We start from the raw sequence: 20688 nt of genomic DNA, 5'->3' as shown, positions 1-20688 counted from the left end.
GAGAACCGAATCACATGGAGAAAGAGGAAGATAATTATACCCATTATAAGGTAACTGCACACAGCTACAGTGAGGTGTTAAATTCAGCACCATGATTTTCTGGCAACCAAGGCAAAGGGCCCCTTCTGATAAAGCATGCCACATCTGTAGGAAAAACCTTTTTCCTGGCACTAAGTTCTCAGGAACCTCACCGTGGTGTTCCTATTTTAAAAATTGTGTAAGGCGTATTTCACTGAGGGTATTTCTTTCTTTTTTCCCCCAGGGAGAGAGAGTGCATGCACGTGTGCATGTGCAAGCAGGGGGAGGGGCAGAGGGAGAGAGAATCTCAGGCAGGCTCCACGTTCAGGAGCTTGATCCCAGGACCCTGAGATCATGACCTGCGCTGAAACCAAGAGTCAGATGCTTAACCAACTGAGACCCCCCAGGCCCCCTGAAGTTATCTATACGGGTAACAAACAGATGCAGTTTAAATGCAGTTTTCCCATGATCTCACTTGATCTGAAGACAGGACACTAGCAAATTGGTTCCTTTTTATTTCATTCAGTATTTAATTTCTCCCTGGAAAAAATCCGTATAATAAGTATAGGGAAAAACACTCCCAACATGAACACATTTTAATGACGGCTACCTCTTCAGGCACTAACAGAGCAATGAACGAGTCAGGCTGTACCCTTTCACACCCACCTTTAGGCATGCGACCCGAGTTTGTGCCGCAGAGCTGATAAATAAATGATAAAAGAAACACAACACATACTTGCACGTTTAAGAACTCAGCAGGCCTAAAGAATTATAAAAGGTATCTTTTGATTCATAAACACATCGAATTAGGTGTGGAAAATTTCGATTATAGACTACGTAAGAGCAAACTGTGCTCTTCTTACAACTTAGAACCTAGAGTTCAGAGCTGTCTGACAATATCTGCTTCGAAGTTACTCCATAATAATTAACTTTTCTCTTACCATCTTTGGTGACATGAACAACAAACAAGCCTTCTTCGTTGCCCAGTGCTATCCTTTCATGATCTACGGAAGACATGAATACGAAACACTGTTAATAGGTAAAACTATAACTAATAGAACAAAACAAATAATGAAGACATGTAGTGCAAAAAACTGAAATAAGTGACTTAAAATAGCAACCACAATTGGTACTATGAAATCTTTCAGATCACAGTGGTAAATGTTACCACATGCCTTTTTTAATGGAACAATCACCAGAAAGTATACCCATACTTACAAAAAGAAGTGTTTAGTCAAGAAGGGTGAAAAAATTTAAAAACCTAGTTTGTTTACACTTAGTCTGGTTCTATTTCTTGCTTTAGGAGGGAAAAATTGTGGAAGGCATTTGAACCCTACTCATTAGCTTTTCATTATTTACTAGAAAGTAACAAAAGAGTTGGACGTGTACATAATAGGACAAAAATTTAAACCTCCAGACACAGAAGCTGCCATTTTTTGAGGGCATTTGATATGCAGGGCGTCCTGTGTCATGTGTCCCACCTCCTGAAACCTCCCCATCACTTCTTCGAGGTAATCGGAACCTGCCTCTTACCTAAGAAGTTAACTTGTTCTAAGTCACACAGCAGAAAATAGATCGTTAATAGGTTAACCCTCAGGACTGTTGCTTTTTCAGAAGAAAACGCACTTGGAAAGCTTATTTATTGTTGTTTACTGGAAAACACAGCTCACAGTGGCCCGCGCACTCAGTAGACACTTCCTGCGCATCCGGACAGAACGCACGCCACGCACGACACTGGGGATCCCCAGCTGCAAGCCAGCACTGCTCACACGGTAGGTCAGTCAACAACTACGGTAACACGGTCAACGGGGCAAGTCCGTACCTATGATAGCAGCTGCCTGCGTTGTTTTAATGAGGGGCAGAGTGCTGTCATACGCCTCCTTGGGAACATAGACTGAGCGGTCTCTGAATTTGCTTTTCTTCAAAATCTTGTGCAGCTCGCTGAGCACGCCCACCCACTTGTTCCTCTCGCTCTCGCTCTCCGCGAGCATCAGGACCGAACACCTGCTGTCAGACGCCGAGAGCTGGGAAGCCGTGACCTAGGACAGTGTAATCAGCCTGTGTTAGAAAACAGACACCCTGCCCGCAGGTTTCATGCTGATGCTAGCTGACCAGGCTCTGGCCAACAAAATGAGCACTCATCAGATGACACGTTTACCAGAGGTCAGCTCTCCTAGTTAGGAGAATAACTAGTCTTTGCATTAGAATTCATGACAAAGCAAAGGTAGCAAAACCTCTATCTATCTATCTATCTATCTATCTAGATACCATTTTAAATGTTAGTAACATTGTTTCTTTGCTTTACTATAAAGGGCCAGGACGTCATCACTGAGAAATGCACTAACCCTGCTCATCCATCAACAGCAGCTGACATTTACCGAGCAGTCTCTGAGCAGGGATCAGAGCATGTTACGAGTATGAGATGGGTATTGCTATTATATCCTGATTTTACATATGAAAATACTCTGGTGCAGAGACTCATGGTCTCCAAGGATGTCCCACCAGACTGGGATCCTGCGTCCATGCTCAGAAACACTACACCAAACCAATTTTCAATTTGTTTTAAAAAGTCAGAAATAACATTGTTACTTCATAACATAACTTGCATTATCTTAGAGAAGATCAGATCACTTGAGTTGGTATTTCCGTGAAGATTTATCACTATACAAATAGCACTTCCAATCAGACTTAAGCTTTATATATACAGATCCCTTCTTAAAAGTGCGTTAAGCAACAATGACCATAAAATCCCACAATGGGAATCAGCTCTAGATAAGCGGGCCTCTTTAGGCTCCGTTGGTGACTTTTCTTAGATACAAGATTCATGGACAAACACTCAGCATTCGGGCATAACATCAGGGCAGTGTTTGCTTGTTTGTTTTTAAACCTCTACTGTCTTAATTCACCAATTCAACATCGCCCTGTGGCAGGGCAGACAGCCTCTGAAGACGGCTACCAACAATTATTCCTACGGAATTCTACTCTTCTCTTCAAGCTCTGGGGTCTATTTCCCCTCCCCTTCAATCCAGGCTGGCTCCGTGACATGCTCCGACCAACAGAATGCACAGGAGCTATGCCTGTTTTGGTCTGGTCCTTAAAAGAAACGCCTGGTAGCTTCTTTTAGTTCTCTTGGAGGCCAGCTCTGTAGAGCTCAGCCGGATGACCGAATGAGAGACCACATGGAGAAAGGTCACAGAGAGCGTGGAGATCGCCCATCTAACAGCCAGCAGCAGGGCCGCAGATATGGGAGCAAGGTCATTTTGGACATTCCAGCCCCAAATGAGCCGGACGTAGCCACAGGAGTGACCCTAGTCGATGCCACTCAAACTGGATAGCTGACCCAGAGAATGATAAAAAAATAAGTCATTACTGGTTTAAGCCACTAAGTTTTGGAATAGTTATTACAAAGCAGCAGAAATAAAACACTGATTTTTTTAAATAAGATTTTAAAAAGAAACCTCTGTTTTTCAAAAACTTGAGAAACCTCACACTTATTCAATTTTCCATGTGGTGCATTTATTTGGAAAGTGAACTGTGGCTCAAAAGTATCACCCAAGATGAAACTATTTTAGAAGCCAAATATTCCTGCTTTCTACAGGTCTTTTACTAATGAAATGTTTACTTAGCACGAATTATACATTCAAGTACTGGATGATACAAAACACATTAAGGAATAGAGGATTTAGTATTTCCTAGTAAGTTTATGATCTATATGAAGAGATAAAATATATATTCACTAAAAACACATAATTCAGTCATCAAACTACAGCACACATACTCACTCTGAATATACAGGGTATGTCTTTTCGACTTGCATGAATCACATCAGAAGCCAAGACTGAACTCACAGAGAATTCTTCATCCCTGAAGGAACAACGAAACACTAAAGTCAGCGAATGTGGGCGTGTGTGCTGTGTTCACGGTGAGCATCCAAATCACACACAGGGCAATCCTCAAACTTAACTGCACAAAACATCCAAGCCGGATTTAAAAAAGTCGATTTTTCCACCATTGTAATTGATGGTGCCCAAAGTAATTTATCAGGAGTAACCCAGGAGCGGCAATGACACAAGGGCTGGCAATCACTGCTAGCTCCAGTTGCAAGGCCAGTACCCGTACATGCAGACGAGGGATCTGAACCCTCCTGAACACACCCTCTAGCATCCCGCAACACAGCTCATGAGCCCACAACAGCGCGTATCTGACATTTCACTGTTCCATCAACACTTGAAGCAGAATTCCTCCACCATAATTTACTCCTTGTGACTTGCTAATTCTTAGTGCCATCATTCTGTTGGTCTTGAAGACTTGAGGCCATAGTCTTGTCTCTGCTTCTTCTCCCTATCTTTCTTTTCTTTTTTTTTTTTTTTAAAGATTTTATTTATTTATCCGACAGAGACAGAGACAGCCAGCGAGAGAGGGAACACAAGCAGGGGGAGTGGGAGAGGAAGAAGCAGGCTCGTAGCGGAGGAGCCTGATGTGGGGCTCGATCCCATAACGCCGGGATCACGCCCTGAGCCGAAGGCAGATGCTAAACCGCTGTGCCACCCAGGCGCCCCTTCTCCCTATCTTTCTATAGTGAGTCCCTGCGCAGGCTCTGTTGGACTTTCCTTGCTAATGTTTCCTGCATTTATCTCCTCGTATTCCGTATCTGCGGAGAAGACGACGTGTCTGAGGTACTGGTGTGAAATGCCAGGTGCGCCATGGCTGGAAACTCCTGCTCTGAGTGCCGGAGGAAGAGCTGGAGGGAGGCCTGTGTGGGAGTCATCAGCACAGAGGCGACAGCTGAAGGTCTGGGGGCTCATTAAGTCACCCCAGGGGAATGCTGGAGTTGCAAGAAGAGGTAAAGGAGAGCACTCCACAGGGCAGGGGAAGAGCCTGGAGAGTGAGACCAGAAACACTGAAGAGGTGTACTCATTCAAGTGTTTCCCGACTCCTTACATGCTCCAAGAGCCTATCTGATTTTGGGATGTGTACTCTCTTTCCTCGCATTGGAATTATGCCCCACGCCTTCAGACAATGAGACCACGTACTAGGCCTCCGTTACCCCAGCCATCTTTATGTTGGTCTTTTGGATTCAAATATTAGCTTTTTTTCCGTGACCCTGAGCCCCAACTCACTCACTCAACACACATCAACCCGTCTATAACAACGCCTTGTTTCCTGGTTTTAATTACATTACTCTGGCAATATTAGTAAATTAGATTAATAGGAGATTAGATTTAAATAAAAATATGGCAATGTAATTAGATGAAAAGCCAGACACTGTTTTATTCCTATGTCACAGACACAAATATTTTCACTTTCGAAAGCTCACCTCATGTCAATCACCTGACTGACCACAACACTGGGCTGAGATGCTTTTCCTTCAGCAACATCGTACAGGAAGAGTTTAAAGTCACAAACCACAGCCAATGCTCTCTGCCATCCCTTCTTCACTCCTGCTGGCTTCGGGATCTTTGGCAAACAGACAGAAACAACTCAAACTAAAATGTCAATCACAGCCTCTTAGTTACCTACGTAATTGAACGTTGGAAAACAAAAGATAACGTACACGTGTCCTAAGTCTGCCGGTCTGGGGGGTCAAGTGCAGATGGAACACACAGACCACTGATAACATGAGAAACTGTAAGAATACATTCTCCAAATATTGTATGACTTTTTCTGAAAAATTTTTAAATGGAACCATTTTAACTTTTGCTAGTAATTCATTAAAATAACATTCATGGATTTCTTTTTCAGCAGTGTAAAAGTCAAGTTTGGGAGTACGATGAAATGCAGCTTACACTTTTAATGCTATTCGGGATGACAAGTAAGAATACCCCCTGATAATATCTCACACCTCATAGGCACACGCTACGTCTCCAGGAAGACCAGGCGCCAAAGACTCCTTCACGGAGATTTCGATGTCTGTTCGTTACAGGAACAGAACTGTAAGACATTTTGGACTTTATTTCCAAGCGAAGGCCAGGTTTTTTGTTTTCAAATCACTCTGGATGAAGTAAAATTATTAGATGAACTTTATTCGCCTAATTTTCTGGCAAGGAGTATGTTTATAAAGTGACTGGACTTTATTTTCTGTCATTAATCGACCTCAAAAGATTAATCTAAACCTGACCTAATCATACTTACCCTCACATGACCTTCATAGGCTGTTCCTATTCCCTTCTGTGGGTCTATCCCCAGAGGACCTTTCGTCTGCTCAGGCGGGACTGGACACGCAGTTGGAGCTTTGTTTACACAAGTTATATGACATGAAAATCCACAAACTTTTGAAGGGGGGGGAAAAAAACACAATGTTCAATAAAAATCTATTTCTACAAAAAGACAATTCACTGACTGCTCAGTACATACAAGGGGCTATGTTAGCTGAATGCTTATCTGTGGTTGTGTTTTAAGAAGTTTTGTTATTCGCGGAGCTGACTCATTTGCTTATTATAAGAATTTCAATGAGAAATTACAAAGGTTTTTATTATTGTAACATTATTATTCTGTGTTAACATTCGTAATCAAGAGCAGCAAATACACAGGAAAAAAACCATCTAATCTTGTGAATACAACAGCTGACTTAAAGTTGCAATTTCAAAAAGTAGTTTTTGCAGTTCTAATTCTTCATCTCGCTGCAACTTGGTATCTGCCCTGTAAGTTTCTCTTGCCAGGGTCACTAATGGACATGAAATTACCTGATATCTTTGCAATATCTGGCAAACCTCACCAATCCCTCTTTTTGAAAATGAAATGGTTTAATGATTAAAAAGGTACAAATTAAGGGTAAAGTTTTAAGAGTTAATATCATTATAGATACTTCAGCTATGACTAAGATCATAATAATGGTTAACCTCATTGAGTGCACTTAATTTTTCTGTAACAATCTAAGAGAGGTACAGTTACTCCTACTTATGATGGACTCGTCTTAGGTCACAGGACTCAGAAGTGGCGTTGCTGGAATTCAAACCCAGGCAGGCGGGCTCAGAGCCCACCCTACCTAACCACCCATGATACCTCTACCTGATACACACATGATGAACTTGAGACACTAAGAAACAGGATAAACAAAAATAAATGTGTAAGTTTCACCGAGACTTGCTTGGGTGACAATCAAAATACTTAGGGGCACCTGGGTGGCTCAGTCGCTTAAGCCTCTGACTCGATTTCAGCTCGGGTCATGATCTCATCAGGATCGTGGGATCGGGCCCCATACCGGGCTCCACGCTCAGTAAGGAGTCTGCTTGAGATTCTCTCTCGCCCTCTGTCCCTACCCTCACTCACTCTCTCTCTAAAATAAATAAAATCTTAAAATAAAGTTAAAATACTGAAAACAAACAAGCTTGTTGGAAGGGGCTTCAGACTGATAATATCAATTTAGACAATCCCTACTCGAAGGGTCGGTCCTGGAGAATATCTGGGAAAGATTAAGAGAGGAACTGAAGGGATACCCTCATGGGAATGCATGCACATGGAAACAAGTACCATACACCCATGATGGGCATTATGAAACCACCAGAGGGGCAAGATGAACTAGTACTGACTGTCAAAACTACCAAACTTCTGTAAGACAGCTCGTTCACTTTAAAGTAGAGTGTCTAACAAGTTATCATTTGTTTTACTAATAGGCAAAAATCTCACCTCCGAACAACAGTGGAAGCGACAAAATAATTGTTCTGTACAGGCTCTAACTTCAATCAACCAGGAGGAAATTAAAATGATAGGACTCTTTGGAGGCTGTAACCATGTTACCACACCATTTTTGAAAGCCTGGGCAGAGTCTAGCGTGTCCCCACAATGTACAGGGCAGGGTTCTAAGGGTCTGCAGGAAAGACAGGCACAATTTCATGACAAGAGACTCTAGAAGGGGGCTTGGGGAGATCTCAAAAACCCCTGACATGTAATTGCAAATGATTCTGATGCATAAGAAATGATAAGGGACCTAAAACTAAGTGCTATCGAAGATTCTTTCTGATAAAGATTTTAAAATGACATTTATTTTTATTTATATTTTATTTTTTTAAAGACTTATTTATTTTAGAGACAGAGCTGGGGGAGAGGCAGGAGAGGGAGAGAGAGAGAATCTTGAAGCAGACTCCCCATTGAGTGTGGAGCCCGATACAGGGCTTGATCACAGGACCCTGAGATCATGACCTGAGCCCAAAATCAAGAGTTGGACACTCAACCAACTGAGCCATCCAGACACCCCTAAAAATGACATTTATAAGAACTGGTTAAATCCAAGATGGGACAAGGCTGAAAAATTGTACAAATTCTCTCCTTTGGCTTCCATCACACCTTCCTGGTCAATGACATAGGCTGTTTGTTTTTCAGATTACTTTGCTGCCTTTACCTTCCACCTCCCCGAGTTGTTTCCTAAGGCTCTGTCCCCATACTTGCTCTCTTTTCACTCTGTGTTTCCTGGAAAACGCCGTTCCTGTTCATACTTTGTATGCTCATAACTCTCAAATCTACTTTTCAAGCCAAGACCATTTGCTTTGGCTCTAAACCAATGCATCTCCAAGACCAGTTGAGATGATGCAATCTGGATCTTCCGCTCTGACTGCAAGAGCTCATCGGACATAGAATGCATTGCCTTAAGATGCCATTAGCACCCCGTTAATTCAAAGTGATCAGATACAGACTAACTACAAGCACATTCTACAAGGCAAACACCTGCTTCCGATGTGGACTGATGACCTTGCCTTCAAAGTCCCTTCCAACCCTAAGGGCTAAGAAATGGAAACTAAGATTAGAATTTGAATTAGCAACTATTTTATCTTTCTCATAAGATATATCAGTAAATGATACACAAGGCATTGTTACAGTGATAAATTTCATTTGATTAAAGAAAGTATATTCCTGAACTATTCCCAGTCTATCCCATTATAATTATTTAAGTCATTTTCATTTCAGAAATCTTAGGAAGAATAAAGTGGTGCCCAGACAAATATACTTTGTTTTCTGTTCAAATGATCCCTGATCGCTCATCTCTCAATGTGAGCTCCCCGAGGGCAGGCTCCCAGTCTTCTACCCTGTCCAGGACTACATCTCGGTGTCTAGAAGTATGGGGCAGGCATTCCACGAACACGCGATTGATACATCCATGAGTCAACGAGTGGTAGAGAAAATCCACTGATACGAATACTGGGAATAAAATATCTTTCTGAGGCCAAGTGGCAGACACTTAATATTTCTGAAAAGATACTGAACTGCCTACTTATTAATTCAGCAAGGTGAAAGTTAAATGAACAGGTTCAAGGATAACTTTTATGTCTTCTGTCACTCAGCTTAATGCTTTCCCAGAACCACAAATTCGCCTGAATAACGAAACCAAGATGAATGAGCACACTGACAGAGATCTTCCCTAGACAATGTTTCTAGGGGCTGTCTAGTTTCTCCCAACATGCAGGAAGGTGCTCGCTTTATTTACTTCTCTTACCAGAAAAAAGCAGAAAAAGCAGAGCTATATACTGTTTAAGGGAAAACAGTTACGTGATTACAGTTTAGGGAGCCAATGCTAGGACTCTAAGGTCATGCTCTCCTGCCATTTTGTTCTTACCTTCACAGGAACAGCCTTGTCTTATCAAACCCACCATCAGAGAGGTGCACTGGTGACATCTGGTAGGGGTAGTGAAAGATTTGACAAAAAACTGATGGGTCTTGCGCTGCAAAACCAAGGGATGAAAAACATACACCAATTATTAAAAACATCAATCATTTAAAGGATTTCTGCACTGTGAATCCCTGGACCCCACACGAGCTACTAGGATGTTTTCTAAAGAGAACTGCAATGAATTATTTTCATTTCTCACATCTTTCTGTAATTTATGCTCTTTGCATATTTTTATGAGGCAATATAGAGCTAGGTAATGCTAAAAATAATATAAGAAGTTACACGGTAATTAATTGTTCTCAAATGCCAAAGGTATAAACTCTAGCTTTTATTTTTGCTCATAGATTTTGATTCAGGATTTTTACAAATCCTTCAAATTATTCTTCAGCAAAGAGTTAAGTGAAATGTTACATATTTATACCTTTATAAATACAGAAATTTAATATGCTTTTACACCTTCTTAGGAAGAACAAACAGTAACTGAAAATTCCTGTCCCCACTATAAAGCAAGTATTTCATTCTCTGGAACCAAGAACAAAGAATATGCTTAATGAATCTCTTTTCTCCTATGGAAGCAGGTGGTATTACCCCTCAGTAGACAAACATACACACGTATTATTCTAGCGACAGACAGCAGCCTGAAACTTCTTGTAGCAAACCCGGTGAAGCTAAGTCTGGTCTGCCCTATCTGGTGGTAAGTCCATATAGACCGCAGTTCTCCAGAACATCTTCTCCTCTCCAGATTAACTCTTAGAATGTTTTAGTAATAAATGACTTGTAATAACCGTTCTTCCACTCTACTGTGTGAGCCTAGGAACGAATTACTTAACGTCTCTGTGTCTTACTTCCCTCATTCTATAAAATCAGCTCAATAACAATATCTATTTCATGGGGAGATTAAATGAACATGTGAACATAAACAAAGCCTTTTGAACCGTGCTGGTGTAGAGTAAGCATTCAGAACGTAGTTACTGACTTTTGAAAGCAAATTTGGCTAATTATTTATTTTACATGTGTGACTGATTTAAACTAGTAAGAACTCTATTCTATTCCAATCATGTGTGAACTCCGATGACATGCTGTTTTATGAAGTAGTATTTATTTTAGTTGAGACCAACTTATATTAAAAAACTAAAAGAACTACTCACGGGCACCTGGGGGGCTCAGTCAGTTAAGCATCTGACTCTTGATTTTGGCTCAGCTCGTGATCTCAGGGTTGTGAGACTGAGCCCCACGTCAGGCTCTGTACTCAGCGTGGAGTCTGCTTGAGAGTATCTCCCTTTGCCCCTCCCCCCACTCACTCGCTCTCTAAAATAAATAATATCTTAAAAAAAAACAAACAAAAACAAAAACCCTAAAGGGTCAGGGCACCTGGGTGGCTCAGTCTATTAAGTGTCTGCCTTTTGTTCTGGTCATGATCCCAGGGTCCTGGGATCAAGCCCCATGCCAGGCTCTCTGCTCAGCGGGGAGCCTGCTTCTCCCTCTGCCCTTCCCCCTGCTTGTGCTTGCTCTTTCTCTTCTCAACTAAATAAATAAAATCTTAAAAAAACAACAACAAACTAAAAGGACTATTCAAAGCTTTAAAATTTAAGTTAAAAATAAATTCTATTCTTCTCAATTGGGACATGTGATTTACACACCACAAAAGCTTCGAAGCACCACTAGGGTCTAACTCTACTGCGTCTAGCACACAGACCACCCTCAGGCTAACTGTAAAACTGCTCCCGTGTGGCCTGAGCCCCGACCAATGAGCGGACACTGTAGCAGTGGTCCACATGAATCACCTCAGTTAACGGAGACAACACCCCTGTAAAGACAGGCACTATTTCCTCAGGCAGACCAAGGAGATGAGACTCAGTTACTCATGGATACACAGTTCATGGTAGAATTAAAATTCAACCCCACATCTGTCTAATTTTCCCATCTCTCAAAGTCTGATCACTTAAAAACACGTAGAATATGTAGAAAAACGACACAAGACATGGTTAAGACTAGGCACCTCCTAGTGATAAAAATACAAGTCCCTAATTTGTTCTTAGCCTATAAAATCCTGCTCAGTAGGTCTCTTGTAAGCCAAGTTTTATTCTTATTTTTTTTTTGCTCTTTGAGGAACTCTCCAGAGTAAATTTTTTAGTGTTTTTTTTTTTTCAATTGTTCAAAATTATGGGAAAAGATGCAAAGTTCGTTTACTGATTCGCTCTGGACGCTTTTATCACAACAAGCGAACTGATCGATTGCTTAAGAGAGGTGACTTCCTTCTTTCTTCTAAAGGTTAACAGACAGGTCTGGAATATCGGTAATAATAACCGTGGCCACAACAAATGTTAACAGTAATTCTTGACGCTACCCAATGAATTGCTGACAAAACATATTAAATACCACCCCCCCTCCCGCCCGAGATCTACTCAGAGTGTCATAATTTTAACTGAGTATGCTGGGAAAGAAAAATGCTTTCGCAGAGCATTAGTTAACTGACCAGCCATCCAACTGGTAGGTGCTGATTAAACTGTGGGAGGGAGTGGGAGGTACCACTAAACAGTAAGGGGTGCACATTTCACTGATCTCAACGAAGGACAGGGTAAAATAGAACATAATTAAAGGTCATGATTCTGAGGACACTGACCTCTAGGCAATACACCGTAGGATTCTGGATTTCTTTCTTTGGTGAAGGAGAGAGGAACAGTAACAGAAAGATAAACGAATCCACTCCTAGGGTCCAGATTACTTGGCTTCTGACCTTTCTAAGATCCCCTCTCTGCCTCCTGGTCAGTATTTGATTTCTAATACTTCCCCTCATAGGGTGGATTGAAGAGGAGAAAAAGGAGGAGGAAAAAAGTCTAGGAAAAGGGGCATTAAACTTAAAGCATGGACCCAAATTAGAGTGTTACATTATGTGACAATTTGGAGTAAACTGAGAATTAACTATAAACTCGACATTTAAAGAGGTGGACAGAAGGAAGGGCTCCTCTCTATTCTAATTTTGTCTGTGTTGTGGACTTCAAGCTATCACTGGAGAAGGTAAAAGGTCTTTAACAGAAGCTGTGAGAACACAGTAGAACCAATTACGACCCCTGGCAAAAGCTTAAAACCTCACTGTGGATAATGAGAACTTCACCACTGATAAAGAACAAGAAGACTTTACCTCACACAAACCCCATTAAGGAGGGCACCCGATGTGATGAGCAACTGAGGAATTACCGAACTCTACATTTGAAGCTAATGATGTACTTTACGTTCGCTAATTGAATTTAAATTAAAAAAGGAAAAGAATTTTTAAAAAGTTTTCTTTCCTTTTATTTTTTTATTGTCAGTCTTTTTATTTTTTAATTTTTTTATTATAATAATATTTTTTATTATGTTAGTCACCATACAGTAACTCCCTGGTTTTTGATGTAAAGTTCAATGATTCATTAGTTGCGTATAACACCCAGTGCACCATGCAATACGTGCCCTCCTTACTACCCATCACCAGCCTATCCCATTCCCCCACCCCCTCCCCTCTGAAGCCCTCAGTTTGTTTCTCAGAGTCCATAGTCTCTCATGCTTCATTCCCCGTTCTGATTACCCCCCTTTCTTTATCCCTTTCTTCTCCTACCGATCTTCCTAGTTCTTATGTTCCATAGATGAGAGAAAGCATATGATAATTGCCTTTCTCTGCTTGACTTATTTCACTTAGCATTATCTCCTCCAGTCTCGTCCATGTTGCAGCAAATGTTGAGAAATCGTTCTTTTTGATGGCTGAGTAATATTCCATTGTATATATGGACCACATCTGCTTAATCCAGTCATCTGTTGAAGGGCATCTCGGCTCCTTCCACGATTTAGCTATTGTGGACAATGCTGCTATGAACATTGGGGTGCATATGGCCCTTCTCTTCACTACGTCTGTATCTTTGGGGTAAATACCCAGTAGTGCAATGGCTGGGTCATAGGGTAGCTCAATTTTTAACTTTTTAAGTGGTTGTACCAACTTGCATTCCCACCAACAATGTAGGAGGAATCCCCTTTCTCCACATCCTCTCCAACAATTGTTGTTTCTTGCCTTGTCAATTTTTGCCATTCTAACTGGTGTAAGGTGGTATCTCAGTGTGGTTTTGATTTGAATTTCCCTGATGGCTAATGATTTGAACATTTTTTCATGTGTCTGCTAGCCAGACACATGTATGTCTTCATTGGAAAAGTGTCTATTCATATCTTCTACCCATTATATGATTTATTTGTTTTTTGTGTATTGAATTTGAGTAGTTCTTTGTAGATCTTGGATACCAGTCTTTTATCTGTAGTGTCACTTGCAAATATATTCTCCCATTCCATTTTCCTCATTTTTAAGTGAAATGACTTGTCCTGTACTTCTATGAGGGAGTAATTTTTCCAGCTCCATGCCTTTGCATAAAGTGATTTTTAAAAATGACCTCTGCTTTCTGAGCTCTTTCTCCCCTCTTCCTAATCATCTGGACTTCCTCTTTCCTTTCCTGCCTCACTCAATTCTTTTCCCCCCTATCAGTTTGCATTTTGGAGTTTGTGGGAAAATCTTCTCATTTATTGTTCAGGTCTCATCTGTAGGGTCTTGTGTGTGTGTGTGTGTGTGTGTGTGTGTGTGTGTGTGTATGTGTTTTAAGTTTTGAGACCTATCCAGTTGGTCTGTTTTTATGGAGAGATTCAGTGAGGTTCAAAAACCATGCTGCCACCAAGACCAAGTTCCCAGAATCCTCTACCCTCTACTCACTGGATTCTAGAGACTCACCAACATACATTTTTCATTAAAGTGTTTTTAGATTGTATTTAAAAAGGTGGTACTGATTCACATTTCCACCTCTAATGCGTCACAGTACCCTACTGATAACAAGGATATGTACACCACAAATGTAAAGAGGTAGCTCATTATTACTTTAATCTGCTTTTCTCCAACTTCTCGTAAGGCTGACCATCTTTTCACTCTCAGTCATTTTAAGTTTTCATCGGTCTATTCCTGGCTTTTGGCCAGTTAACTATAGCATGTTCATTCCCCCGTTTATAAAAGCTCTCGATGCATGCAGATATTAACCCTCTGTCCTCTGCCCTGCATTTTCTCTACTATATTGTTTGTCTGAGGGTGTGAATTAAAGTCTCCAACCTGTCTCTAACCTGAGCCTCCCAAGTTCTTAGTCCTTGCTTTATACAAGTTAGGGCTTCCTTGTGAGGCCCATCCACATTCATGACCATTCTCTTCTTTATCTATTATTTCCTTTGTTAGCATACAATGTCCTCTTCTGTGCCATTGGTGTTTTACACCTTGAACTCCATATTACAGTACATATCTGTGACCTTTGCTTTCCTTTATTTTCTTCCCTTCCATCCACCTTTGCTTTCAGCCATGTGGCTTCTCACTGGCTCTCGGGGTAGGCTCACTCTGGGGAGGCAGCCGCCATGTAGGAAGAGTGAGGCTGCCGTCTGGACAGACCCTGAGCATCAGCTGCCTGTCACGGGAGCGAGTCATCCTGGACATGCAGCACAGCTGAACCCCCACACATCTGCAGCCTCAGCTCACGGCTGACCACACCCGCATGGCAGACTCTCCTTGAGAACTTCCCACTGGAGCCCTTCTCAAATTCATATCCACAAAATTGTGAGCATAGTAAAAATGTTTTCTAAGATTTGAGACAATCTACTGCAGTTAAGAGCACCAGGTCACCATGTTTCCCCTTTTTCCTTTTCTTTTCCCTGCCTCCATTCAATGAATAGCATTTCCTTCTGCAGGTATGAAGATTACACACTTTATATGCTAGTATTCTATTGATTGCTTTCAACTTAAGATTCATATTTGTGTTTACTTTCCTTATCAAGTTATCAGTATTTATTTAAACATTTATATGCTACTACTACGTCAGGTACCATGCTAAGGTGTTCACAAATACAAGGCTTCTTTAAAACTCCGAAGAATCCAGCGAAATGGATACTCTGATTGCACTCCTTTCTGATGAGGAAACGGAAGCAGGGAAAGGTCACTTGCTCAAGTTCGCACAGCTAATTTGTGATGGAGCTGTGACTGCAAGTTAGGAGGCCCTGCTAGGAACCCACCACGATAACTAGCATGCCATGCTGTCTCTGCAGCTTCTCCCCAGAAGAGACAAATGCCTGAGCACGCTCACCTCACCCGATCCTTACACTTACCTCCACTGTGTTTGCATTTGGATTCATTCTGGACCTGCTTTGAATATATTTCCTTTCTCTTTGATTTTTATAGAGTGAGGGTGCTTGCTTTTACAGACCACAGTAAAGTCCTCTGAGATACCTAGTCACCCTATTTCCCAAACCTCTCACAGTGCCTCGTGGCTTTATATCTCTTTTTGATGGAGAATTTCCTCCAAGAATATTTACTTTTTTTTCTTCCAGTTTTATTGAGATATAACTGACATAAAATGTATTAGTTTAAGGTATACACCATCATACGGGGTTTGATACCTGTATATAATGCAAAATGATTACCAAAGTAAGTTAATATCCATCACCTCATATAGTTGCAATTTTTTTTTCTTGCGAGGAGAATGTTTAAGATCTACTCTCTTAACAAGTTTCAAATATACAACAGAGTGTTGTTAACTATAGTCACCATGATGTATTCCATTCGTCCACGGAACTTATCTTGTAACTGGAAGTCTGTACCTTTTCCCTCATCTCCCAACCCCACCTCTGGCAACCAATTTGGTCTCCAATTCTGTGAGTTCGAATTTTTGAGATTCTACATATAGGTGAGATCATACACTATTTATCTTTCTCTGAATTATTTCACTTAACATAATGCCCTCAAAGTCCATCCCTGTTATCACAAATTGCAAGATTTTCCCCTTTCTTGTGGCTGTATAATACTCCAGTGTGTGTGTGTGTGTGTGTGTGTGTGTGTGTGCGCGTGTGCACGCATGCATTTTCTTTATCCATTCATCTGTCAGTGGACACTTAGCCTACGTCTTCACTATTGTAATTGTAAATAATGCTGCAATGAACATGGGGGTACATATATCTCTTTGAGAGAGTGATTTTCTTTCCTTCAAGTATATACCTAGAAGTGGAGTTGTTGGACCATATGGTGGTTCTATATTTAATTGTAGGAGGAACCTCCATATGTTTTCCACAGTGGCTGCACCAATTTACACGCCCACCCACAGTGCAGGAGGGTCCTCTTCTCTCCGCACTCTTGCCAACACTTGGTATCTCTTGGTCTTTTGGATGGCAGCCATTCTAACTGGTATGAGGTGGTATCTCACTGTGGTTTTGATTTGCATTTCCCTGATGATCAGTGAGGTTGAGCACCATTTTATGTACCTTTGGCCATTTTTTTGTATGTCTTCTTTGGAAAAATGTCTATTCTGGTCCTCTGCCCATCTTTTGATTGATTATGGGTTGTTTTTTTTTTTGGGGGGGGGGCTATTGAGTTATATGAGTTCTTTTATATTTTGGATATTAACCCCTCATGAGAAATATGACTTACAGATATTTTCTCTCATTCCATAGGTTGCCTTTTCATTTTGCTAATGGTTTCTTTGCTGTGCAGACATTTTTTACTTTGATGTAATTCCACGTATTCATTTTTGCTTTTCTTTCATTGTCTTTGTTTTAGATATCAAATCCAAAAAATCATTCCTAAGACCAATGTCAAGGAGATTACCCACTGTTTTCTTCTAGGAGTTTTATGGTTTCAGGTGTTATGTTCAAGTCTTCAATCTGTTTTGAGTTGATTTTTGTTATAGTGTGAGATAGTAGTCCAGTTTCATTCTTTTGCATGTGGATATCCAGTTTTCCCAGCACCATTTATTGAAAAGACTGCCCTTTCCCCATTGTATATTTTTGATGCCTTTGTCATAAATTAATTGATCATGTATGTGTTCAATAAACAGATAGATGCATATTTATTTCTGGGTTCTCTGTTCTGTTCCATTGATCTATGCGTCTGTTTTTATGCCAGTACCATACTGCTTTGGTTACCATGGCTTTGCAATACAGTTTGAAATTAGGAAGTGTGATGCCTCCAGCTTTTTCTTTCTCAAGATTGCTTTGGCTATTTGAGGGGATTTTTGTGGTTTCATACAAATTTTAGCATTGTTTTTTCTATTTCTGTGAAAAATGCAGTTGGAATTTTGATAGGGACTGCACTGAATCTATAGATTGCTTCATGTAGTATAGACATTTTAACAATATTAATTCTTCCAATCCATGAACACATAATATATTTCCATTTATTTGTGTCTTCTTTAATTTCTTTCATCAATGTCTTATAGCTTTCAGTGAACAGCTCTTCCATTTCCTTGATCAAATTTATTCCTAGGTATTTTATTCTTTTCGATGCAACTGTAAATGGGATTGCTATCTTAATTTCCCTTTCCGATAGTATATTCTTAGCGTATAAAAGTATTTTCAGAGAAGGTTTTTTTAAAAATAATAAACTTACTATGTTCTTGTGAAAATATTTTTAACTTACTGTCATAATTAAGTGGTACTACAGCTGGGTTAAAATTTTAGGGTTCAAAGTTCTTTTCCTTCAACATTTTGAAAATTTACCTTAATTGTTTTCTTGGATTTAGTGTTGCTGTTGAGAAGTCTGATATCAATTTAATTTTCCTTTACAGATGATTTACGCTTTGTCTTTGAAAGTTTTTAGGATTTTCTCTTGATCTATGATATCCTTAAATTTTACTATAATGTGTCTAAGTGTGAGTTTTTAAAAATTATTCTCTTTAGCACATAATGATGTATTTCAATATGAGGTTTTTGATCTTTAATTACTGGGAATGTGAAGTGATTATTTCTTTAAGTGCTTCTATTTTTTGCATTCCCCTTCCAAGTCCCACTACAGAGATACTGAAACTATTTGTCGTATGTCTTACATCATCCAAGCCATCTTCCACCCCACGAATGTGTTCTTCTACACCTAGTCTGCTCATTCCGCTAAAGCTATCTGCTGAGTTCTTTATTCCAGCAGTTATCTTTTTACATGAAGCACTTGCAAATAATTCTTCTTCCTAGATGCCTCATCCCGCTCCATGTTACCAATATATTTCCTTTTTTAAAAAATCTCTTTCAGATACTTATTGTGTCTATTTTAAATTCATATTCTGGCCTCAGAATTTTGCTGTATCTAGCACAGGCTATTCAGCTTGTTTTTCTTCTATACCAGTTACACTTCTGTATATTTTATCAGTTTTTCAGATCCATCAAGTTGTCTCTCACTCTGTGGTTTATCCAAGGTCTCTATTCTGGGGAGGGAGATCATTTGTTTTCCAATTTCTAGAATTTCTTTGTAGGAGCTTGAGATAAGCAACTAAATCTTCATGTTCTACCATAATCAATATGTCAGTGATAGTTATGTCGAATACAATGAAAAAATAGTAATTCACCTGAATTTTTCACTAAATGTTTCTCTTTCTCAGTGGTTTATCAACTTAAATCTTAGATTCTTCTGAGTGGCCTCAACTTAATGTCTTCTTTACAATGCATCCCCTAAGCGCTACTCCTTACAATAGCAGACTTCAAAACACTGAATTTAGGAAGATGGAAAAAAGGAGACCATAAAAAAGAGAGCAAGCATAGAAGCAATAATTTCTATTCATTGGAAATCTCCAATTAATTGTACTACCCACACGAACTAACTATACCGGATAAGTAATGCCAATCTGTGTTTTCTAGAGCCCCAAACCGTCTCAAATTATGGTGCAATTATGTGTGTTTGTTAAATGCATATCTAATATTAATAGTAGATATTGTTTAAAAGAAAATACTTAGAAATGTACAGATCTACATGCAAATATTGGCTCTGTAGCTTACTATTTGTGTGACATTTGGAAAGTCAATTTCTCTAAGCCTTACTTTTCTGCTCTATGGAGACATATTAGATACCTTCAAATACTGCAGTAAGAATTGAATCAGAAACTCTTAGACATATGATAGAAATAATAGTGATAGAAATAATGATACAGATAATGTCTGGGGCATAGTCCTATTCAGTAAATTGTAGATACAATTACGAAGCTGCTCTTTATATTATTTTTTGATTGATAATTTAGAGGTCTTCTAAAATGTTTAATCCCATAAATATTTATGTAAATACTTCTAGAATAATGTTAAGGCTATCTTCCTGTATATATAAAAATAAAAGTATAACCCCACAGAACTAGCAAAACACAAACTCAGCATTCTTCTGAACTTTGCAGGTCTGTGGTCTTTCTCCTGAATCAAACATGCATTTGTGTGCACACTAACACTGTGCTTACGGTACATTCAAGTTGCAAGTTCCTCCACCACTATGTATTCCATGTTTTATTTTTTAAAATGGGAACAATGAAAAATTATTTGGAATTCTGAAAAAATTGGTTTATCATTGATTTTATTTCTCCTTCAATTTGTTAGTGCCCAAAACTGATTTGAAAAAAACCTTAAGAGCATAAAGCAAAAGGAGAATATACTCTAAATATAGTGATCTTTCAAAAGCTCAGAAATTATAAAAGAGGCAGAAAACTTCCAACTTGTCAGGTTTTCCCGCTAACCAACCAAACCAAACCATGTACTTCAATATAGCCGTTCCCTCTTCAATTTTTATAATTTTTTAGATTAAAATTATTAAAAAATAGAAAAAAGATGGAAGAAAAAACAAACTTTATGACACTCTTCCTACCTTTCTTAGTGGTGGTTATTTCCAGTCATATAAAATTTATTTTCTTTCCAAGCTTTTGTGTTTGCAATTTTGAGGAAATCAATAGCAAAAAACACAGCAAATACAAAAAGCAGAAGAAATCCATTATTTGCATTTTTTTTCAGAACACATCATGCTTATATCTAGATTGAGTACCTTAGCTGGAAAGCCAGTTGAACCAGGACATCCCTTTTTCCTTAAGGTTGGTGTGTGAACTGGAAGAGGAGTACTGTCTACAATCTGAATCCAGGAGCAAAAAGGAAATAAATGTCATGAAACACTCCATCTATTTCAAACATCACTAAAAATCAATCAAAGTAAATAAAGCCAAGCAAGACATCAATAAGGCAAAAAATATCTCAATGAAGCTAAAATTCTCCTAGTGTTGATAATTTAAATTTCAGCCTGC

The 20688-nt window shown here is 39.6% G+C and overlaps 1 protein-coding gene across 7 annotated transcripts in view; it reads right to left on the bottom strand.

Moving 5' to 3' along the window:
- The window catches only part of CDC42BPA (CDC42 binding protein kinase alpha), a 308490-nt gene that overhangs the window by 21888 nt on the left and 265914 nt on the right, over positions 1-20688 (bottom strand). For all 7 annotated transcript variants that reach the window (XM_040636100.1, XM_040636097.1, XM_040636098.1 and 4 more), the window contains 7 exons: positions 20436-20519; positions 9566-9671; positions 6151-6287; positions 5336-5475; positions 3801-3882; positions 1841-2057; positions 960-1022 (listed from right to left, as the gene is read on the bottom strand). In XM_040636100.1, the coding sequence (XP_040492034.1) occupies positions 960-1022; positions 1841-2057; positions 3801-3882; positions 5336-5475; positions 6151-6287; positions 9566-9671; positions 20436-20519 (829 nt within the window). The remainder of the gene's footprint in view (positions 1-959; positions 1023-1840; positions 2058-3800; positions 3883-5335; positions 5476-6150; positions 6288-9565; positions 9672-20435; positions 20520-20688) is intronic.

This window comes from Ursus maritimus, unplaced genomic scaffold (assembly GCF_017311325.1).
Source record: "Ursus maritimus isolate PB19 unplaced genomic scaffold, ASM1731132v1 scaffold_2, whole genome shotgun sequence".
Taxonomy (NCBI): Eukaryota; Metazoa; Chordata; class Mammalia; order Carnivora; family Ursidae; genus Ursus; species Ursus maritimus.
Note: the sequence above shows the minus strand (reverse complement) of the source record. Positions and strands in the feature narration are given on the sequence as shown.